Source organism: Anser anser (assembly GCF_964211835.1).
Source record: "Anser anser genome assembly, chromosome: 3".
Lineage (NCBI taxonomy): Eukaryota > Metazoa > Chordata > Aves > Anseriformes > Anatidae > Anser > Anser anser.
The window spans coordinates 21,543,978-21,552,760 of NC_139722.1; the positions used below are offsets into that span (position 1 = coordinate 21,543,978).

The following is an 8,783-nucleotide window of genomic DNA, read 5'->3' on the forward strand; positions in this document are numbered from 1 at the left end:
ATCTGATTTCAGTTTTTCATTGAACAGACAAATTAGGTTCAACAAAGCAGCTGTTTTTTAAATTACATTTAACAAAATGTACTTTTTTTTCCAAGAGCTCTGACTCAGGCCCTGTTTTTTGAGGGGAGGAGGGATGTTTTTTCCTGAAATCTGAAGCATCTCAATACCACAGTCAAATGGGAAAGGCCTATTTTTACCTATATGTGTGTGTGTATATATATATCTGTATAAGTGGATTCTTAAATTATCAGTTTGCTTACAGTAGTAGTAGTTACATGTCCCTTATATCTGAATTCTTGCATTTTTTTAATTGGGGGGTAGAGATTGGGGATATAAAAAGAACTTACTATTTTCTCTCTCATTTTGCAGGATGGAGGACACCCCTGCACAGCCAGTGATCCAAACACCTGTCTTATGCCAGTATCTCCTCAGCATTTCATTGACCTCTTTAAGTTTTGAGATGTTCAGTAGCTGTTCTCCTGTGTTGTGGCCATTTTTGTGAGGAGTCAGGCAGGATCTGTCGTGCTTCTTGTGCAATATATTTAATTGTTATGTTTTGTTGTCATTTATAAAATGGATATGGGGGGACCTTATCAGACAGGTGTATTTGGAGTGTTGGTTTTCAGCAGAAGAGAGCTGAGGAGGAGAAAATACTTAATCTTTGTTAGGGAATCTGCATTGAATGACCATTTTAGTTGCGATTTTAAATACATTTTTGATGCCTTAATCAGTTAAAATAATCAGTTAAAACTATGTGGAAGAGTTCTGAAAATTTCTTGGAAGAGTTAAATTATTCTTACAGGGACCAAAGGAGTTTTTTTGCTGATTCCTCTTTCTTTAAGCCACTGTCTTCAGAACACTTCCATATAACTTACACCATTATAAAGAATAGGCCAATAATTCTCTTGGACTTGTATCAGTTACCATCAAGGCATTAATTGTTGTGAGTTAGTGAATAAAATATAGCTGTAGTTATATATCTGAATCTATAAATAAAGGAAATAACCAATTTTTGTATGTACATTATGCAAAAATTCTTATTTTTCTTAAGAGGACTTTATTAAATATATAACCGATCTCAGCACACTCTAACTCAGAGACATCTGGGGCTACCGGAAAGTGACTGTTGTAGCTACAGGTTTCACTTACACTGCAAATGCAACTGCATTAATTCATCTTCTAAGAAGAAGACATTTACCAAAATTTAATGAGAATGGAGTTGCTTGTTTCTAGACTGTGTCAGGACAATGCAAACTGAGGTTCCAACCTGACAAGCTATGGAAAATCCTGGAAGGTAGTCTGAGGTGAAGCACCTTCTGCTAGGTTAATCAGGTAACAAATTCTCCGGGAAGTTATCTTACTCTATTCTGTAAAGCAAAAGTAATTGCTGAGCTGCAATTTTTCCTTTACCTGTCTGAGAAGCGTTGGTATTGTTGATGAAATTTAACCAATAATATGTGATGTACAGAAAAATAAAACTTACTATATTCTGTGCTTGCTTATTCTGAATCTAGTTTTGCACAGTGTAATAAATCATGCTTTTTATTACTCCTTTAAGTCTGTCTTGCATAGATGAACCCATTTGAATTTTATCGTAAGATCTTTCTATAGCCTGTTCTTTGTAGTGATTCGTAACAGAATGAGGAAAAATGCAAGTAGTTCAAGTGCCATTGCTTTTCAGTAATTGGTTGTATCAGCGGTTGTATCAGCACATCTTTTTTTGAATGGGACAGTTAAAGATTGTTAATAGGCTGCACAAGAAGACACTATTAGAATTTAGAATATAGCTTTATTCACTCAAATTTAAGTCATACCAATCCTTTTCTTTTAACTCACTGATATGTGGATTTCTCAGTACAGGGATTTGTTGTTTATTTTTGTTCCCCTTAAGAAGAACTGTTAGTGAATGGTTACTGTAACTTTGAACTGTGGAGCTGTGACATCTCTTCATAATGTTGCTGCAAGCCTTGCTTGTTGGCCTGAGCATGGCTGTGGCTGCTGGATTTGTTGAGGAACCAGCAGCTCTTATTTAACGAAGATTTGCACCCATAACACTGCAAATGTTGTTTTCTGTCTATAGGAGCTCTTGTAACCTTGCAGTGGTTGAAGAATGCTGCTATTCATTCATCTTTTTTTATCAGGGTTAGGGTTTTGCTGCTCTCCATGAAACCTGCTCTGTCTCTTGTACATAACAAGTTTACAGGAACGGTCCTAAGACAGCTGGAAGTGACTTCCCCTAGTATCTGAACTGAGTAGGGAAAAAAAAACAAGGGATTTTAAGACTTAAAAAGGGAAAAAATAAGTTGTTAATTCTAACTTTTATTATAAGTGTCAGATCATAACAGGCTTAATCTTTCTTTATAACTACTTGCTGTCCTGCTCTTTCTTGTGTAGCAGAAAGCCTTTGCCAGGCCCTCAAAGCCTCTCAGATGGTAAGTAGCTAAGCTGACAAGAAGCAGGACATGTGCTTTTAGTCCTTTACCCCAAGGATTTCACTGGACAACTGCAGACTGAGGTTGGAAGGAATGGCTGGAAGCTGTTTGGTCCAACCCTATGGCCCAGGCAGGACCACCCTGTCCAGATGGCTTTTAAGATGTGCAAGGAAGAAGACTCCCCTGCCTCTCCGGGCAGCCTGTGCCAATGCTCTGTCACCCCTATGGTAAAGAAGTGCTTCAGACAGTAGCTGCGGTGTTTCAGTTTATGCTTCTTGTCTTGGCCCTGGGCTCCACTGAAAAGAGCCTGGCTCCATTCTCTATACACTCTGCCTTCAGTTATTCTTAGACATTGCTAAGATTCTCACCCTCAGCCTCTTCTCCTGGCTAAACAGTCCCAGCCTTTCATCATAGAAATGTTCCAGTCCTTTAACAACCTTCATGGCCCTTCACTAACCTCTCTCCAGTATGTCTGTGCTTTGGAGGTGGGAGCCAGGAACTGGACACCAGGCTCCAGCTGTGGCCTCAGGATACCATTAGCCTCATTAGCAGTAAAAGCATATTGCTGGCTTATCAACTTTTTTTAAAAAAATATTCTTTTTAAAGGTAGAAACTGGAGAAGGGAGATGTGCATATCACAGAAGAAGAATTTCAGTGCAAGGGTGATTGTTTTTTCTTTTAAATCATAAGACTGAGGGCAGAATCATACTGTCACGAGCAATGTTATAAGCTGTTATAAGCTTTTAACACAGCAAAATTGAGCTTTGGGAGTAGTTCCACAGTCTAATTAAATATTTAGTGAACACATTTTGTAGACTGGGCAAATACCATAGAGCTTGATTAAAAGTACATGGTGTGAATTCAGCAGCTGCATGAGAAGTCAAATTTTAATTGTGCCACCGAAGTAAAAAGCCATGGCAATGATTTTGATCAATAAAGCTGTTTTTTTTTAAAGCTCTTCCTGAGATGTAAGGACTTTACCTTGAGGATAATGATCTTGGTAATCCCTCACCTGTAGTAAAGAACATATTTTGACAACCTGAATTAAATCTCTTATTCACGTAACCTTAAGTGTTGTAACCCATGAGATGCATTATGCCTTAAAGTAAAACATAATTACGCTGTCCTCCTATATGCTGGCTATTGTATGCAAAGAAATACAGATTCTCCTAAAGGAAAGTATACCTTGAAACCTATACTAAATGACTACAGGGCTATTTTGCACCAGCATTTTTGTCCCAAGCCCTGGATCTATTTTTTTATATGCAAATATATATGTTGCACTAGTTGTAACAGCAAACCATATTCTAACCATGGCCTCTACATGGTCACTTGACAGTCTCAGGTGATTGGGGTTTTCATTCAGTTCTAGGCCAGAAAACCAGTCCGAAGCAACCACGATGTTCTCTGCACATTCATAAGGAGCTAAAATCATGATTAAAAAAAAAAATGGGTTCCTCCTGTATCCCCACCACCTCCTGAACACACACTCTCTTACCTAACCACAGGGTTGTTAACTCTAAAAAGCATCTCTGAGCGATGCTAGCTGTTGTATTACATCCTCTCTGAACAGTTTTGTTCTCCTCTTTCTGGGGAAAGACACCATGATTATAAAAAGAGTAGATAGGGGCCTGCTCAGAGGGTCTGAGTGAGCCTTCCTACCCGCACATACACAGGACCCAGTCATTAGCTGGAAAAAGCAGGGAGCAAAACTGTGCCCTTTTTCTTTCCTCTGATCCCCAGCCCTGTGAAATGCATAATATTTCTTTCAGGGAGAAGCTCAAATGCAATTAAAATCCTTGCTCAGAAAAGAGCTACATTTATGATCAAAAGAATAAAGGTATTTTGTTGTCTGGAAGGTAGACACAAAGCAGGCTAGTAGAAAAGAAGGGGGGGATGGAAAATAGTAGCACAAAGTTTAGGATTTGTCTTTAAAAGATAAGTGGTGCACATACCTAGCATATTTACAGCTCCATCATTGGCAAAGAAAGAATTGTATTAGCTAAATGGTCTTGTATGTGAGTGTGTTTCTGAGCCAATAATAAGCATTAAAGTAATTCATGTAGTGTAGAGAAAAAAGGCAATGAATAAGAGGCAAAAATCCATTGATTTTGCACTTACGCTGTTGCTTTCAACTTCTTTGTAATATATATGCACACACATATATAGATACATTTGTGTGGTGTGTGTGTGTGTGTGTATATATATATATATGTACATGCACATGCATGCACAAAGAGAGGTAAGCCTCAGCACTTTAAGTCAGACAATGAGACCAGAAGCTGTTTTCACCAACCTTCAAACTTCACAAAATTGGTCATAGGTACTTCAGCACCCAATACTTAGAAGTCCTGTAACCCAAATTTACCAAACCAAGTTCTTCATAGCTTCTTAAAAAGATATGTGGAAACTCAGTGCCTAAGAAGGGCTGCCACAATAGCCAGAGAGCAAACACGATGCTAAGTCAAGCAGCAGGAAATAGTGAAAACAGCCTCAGGTGCTTGACTTTTGGGCAGAGAGAGACTTCTCTCCAGCAAGGTCACGCACATGAATCTTCTGGGAGTCTGCCACCTGCATTCTTACTTTGAAAAGCTGAAGAGGGGAGCTCACCTCTTTCAAACTACGTCACGAGTTCCAGGTTTACCCCAAATCTTCATAGCTAAAACACAACTTTTGGGGGTGCCTTGTCCTGGAAGCTACATTTGAGATGTCAGTAAAACAAGCATCACAGCCCACGTCACCCCACCCAGCTCAGCAGCAGCCAGGGCTGGTTTCTCAGGGTCCCTACCTACCCTTAGCCTAGGCTTGAACCTCCCCATTCACCCTCCCCTCCCTCATCCCATGGCAAGCCTCCGTGCAGTCAGCCAGCCAGCTCAAGGAGCCGAACCAAACACAGTGAGAAATTATTATTTTTAGGGATAATTTTCAGGGAACCATCCCTCCTCAGTCTTTTCTGCTGAACCTACTCCACTTGCATACAGTAATTCATTTTTCTAGCCCACGCTCAGTATTTAATTATTGGGCTAGATGTTCAGGTACTCATCTAGTGAAAAGAAAAGGTAACGCAGCGTGGCCACCTGTACGACCGAGCACACGCACATCAACCCGCGTCGCTAACAGAAGTGACTACGGGGGACTGCTACTTTTCCCTTCTGTATACTGGGCATTAGAGTTAGGCTTAATATCCACTTCAGACAGCCAATTCAATGCAAAGACACAAACATTAAATAAAGAAACTGCTATCCAGTGCTTGGAAATTGGTAATACAGTTGTGCCCCTTCTGTGCTTTCAGCCGCAAGGCTTGGATCCAAGTCCTTAGAAGGCCGTGGAATGTAATTCCTAACTCCTACAGATTTCAGCAGGAGAAAGGTGACCTTTAGAGCTTTTAACGTGTGCACCTGAGGACAGGAAAGATGGATTCAGGAGGAATGGAAGGATTCAGGAGGTGGCAGAGGGGAGAGTGCAGCTCAGCCTGGGTTTCCTTTCCAAGGCCCATTCTTTGTGCAGCACACAGACCTGTCCCGCTGTCTTTGAGACATGATGCTGACAATGCTCGTTTCCTGCAGGTTTATGTGCACATTCTTGTACAAATACAAGTAAAACACATGAAGCTTTATATTTGTTCCTTAGGTTCTTGACCTGAGGAACTCCTACCAGGCCTGAGTACAGGAAGCTACCCCAAATCTAAGGAATGGGGCTGGCTGCGTGAGGTCTTCAGCCCACTGCAGGTACACACATCACAGCCACAGGAGTCCTGGACACACACATTGAAGATCTGGCCCCACCAGTAAGTCTGCACCTTCCGACTGCTCAAAACATCACGCATGGGGGCAGGAGTCAGGCCTAGGGCACTCCAACCACAGCCTCATCCATTCCGAAACAGTCAAGTCCCAGGTAACGCTTCCCAAATTAACAGATACACAGCCTTAGAGGCAAGAAAACAAAACAACAAAACTGACCTCCTGTCTGTAATTCATTCACTAGGAGAAAAAAAGAAAAAAAACACAACATCTATATCCCAACACTAATAGGGAATCATCAAAATCATCTGAGACACCAAAAACTGTAAAGCAAATACAAATACTGAAAACAAGCTTAATCAATAGATTAAAAGCACGCGATGACTGAAAGTTAAATTAATGATTAATTGTTGGGTAAGTTCACTTGGACAATAATCATAAAAAACAACAACAACAACAAGGCCAAATTGGAAAACATCCCACCCTTACTGAGGGTGAAGAGGTATTCAAAGGGAGTTTAATTGCTGAAAATTGAAGCAGAGAAGTAAAATTTGGGCTGTCTTTCTTGAAGGATTAGAAAAGTCATACCTGAGGGGAAAACAGGAATCAGAAAAATAAATGGAAAGCCAGGTCACACGATCAATACATGTGTGAGGGAAGAACAATGTCTCCAGATGAAGAAAACAGACTGCGAGGAGTACCCTGAAACCAGCTACCTGAGAGAAGAGAGGGAAGGATGGGGACAGCTCTTAAGCTTAAAAGCTCTGAGTAATCTGGTCAGAAAGCAGAGAAAGGGAGGAGGCCGAAAGTACAGTATGTAACAAAGCAGAATGCTGCATGGAGCAGCTGAGTTCACATAAAACTTCCACAACTTTCATCGCACCACAACTTAAGTCCTCACTGTAAGCTCCTCATATCCTGACTTTTGAGCCTGTGCTTTACAGTCTTCTACTACCTGCGCTTACCTTGTGCGTGTTTGATGAATTAGGTCTCATTTATGAGCACTGTAATGTGGATTGGATCAGGAGAAGTGCTTGCCGTGAGTTACGCAGCACCAATCTTCAAGGCATCTTCATCCCTGAAGACATGACCAAAACCTGCGTTTTGTACCTACAGGAGACATCCTTTCCAATCAGTCACCACATCCAAAAATCGTATTCGTTAATGGGACAACCAAGCAAAAAAAATACTGGAACATTACATGTCTGCTACCCAGACACATCAGGAATTGAGTGACAGAAGCTTAACAGAAACTGCTTATAATATAGCAAGCTGGAAAATCTGACAAAGACCCACAGGTACTTTTTTTCCCTCCTCCCAGCTGATTGATGAGAACTTCTTTGGCTGTACCAGCAGACACGCAGTGATGCCAAAGGATTACAGGCACCAGCAAGGCCCAAATCCTGTTGAACCTCAATGAAGGCCTGAGACCACACAAAGGACAACTTTTAGTTTTATATATGCCAGACACTAGCAGTTAGTTGTACCATTGCCAAGCAATGGTAAGTTTACAATAATAAAATTTACAAAAATTTACAAAAAATTTATTATAAAATTTACAAAATAAGTCTCTAATTTTCAAAATAATCCTATGTGAAGCATTACTGCATCTGGAGTATGGCTTCTGGCAGTTTTGGAAATCTTGTGCTTCGTCCTATCAAACAATAGTTTACTTCCTAATGGGAAGTGATGCTTGATTTGTTTTCCTTTGTTTGTCCTGTCAAATGTTGGCTGCCAAGTTTCTGTCCAAATGTTCAAAAGATAAACTGTTTACAGGCATTAAACTGAACGCAAGTCTGTCTAAAAATGGGTGTCCGTCATGAGGGAAACGGCAAAGATTAGGTCTTTACATAACCAGTGAGGTCTTTGCATAAGTGACAAAAAAATTAGCCTAAGTCGCTAATAAGGGACAAGCACAAAAAGAAAGCAAGTAATGCTTCGTATCAACTCTCTTGCACATAAAGACTTAGTAGCAAAAAAATAAAATAAAATAAAATTAGTATACCAAGGACAATATTTGGACTCTGGATAAACGAGCTTCCCTTCCTTTCTCCAGCAAACACATTTTTCTCTGTCTTTCCAACGCCAGAAGCAATTAGCAGTGTAATCTCATGGAGAATTGCAAGTCTCCCAGACAAACAAGATGTTCAAAGTAATAGCAAGTGAGGTTTTCAAGGAAAGATGAGAAAAGCTGAAAAACATTGCTAACTTAAAGGAATGGTGCTGCTTCAAATCTGAGTTATTTTCCTATACAACCCCAAACAATTAAAACAGCCAATTCTCTGAAAAGGTTTTAAACTCAACTGCTCGCTCAGTCTTCTCAATACCATGTGCTAGAGCTACCAGAAAGGAAGATATCACGATTATTTTCAGTAGTGGACAAACTAGGCTTACAAAACATAGACATCATGCACGTTTCGCTACAAAGAGTGATTTTTTTTTTCCAATTACAGGCTCCTATTTCAAAATGCATTATTAAGCTTTCACTACTGTTATTTAGGTCTCTAGAACATAAAAATTTACATGCCAGCCAAGCTTTTACTAGATTATTATGGACTTGTAAAGAATACAGTAGCTTTCTTGCATCCACTGGTATACCAGACAGAATAGG

At 40.0% G+C, this 8,783-nt stretch overlaps 1 protein-coding gene across 4 annotated transcripts in view; it reads left to right on the forward strand.

Annotated features, from left to right (window-relative positions):
• FBXO25 (F-box protein 25) overlaps positions 1-1,557 on the forward strand; it is a 30,299-nt gene extending 28,742 nt beyond the window's left edge. For all 4 annotated transcript variants that reach the window (XM_083830416.1, XM_083830417.1, XM_083830419.1 and 1 more), the window contains exon 10: positions 370-1,557. In XM_083830416.1, the coding sequence (XP_083686542.1) occupies positions 370-459 (90 nt within the window). In that variant the 3' untranslated portion in view covers positions 460-1,557. The remainder of the gene's footprint in view (positions 1-369) is intronic.
• The last annotated feature ends 7,226 nt before the right edge of the window (positions 1,558-8,783 follow it).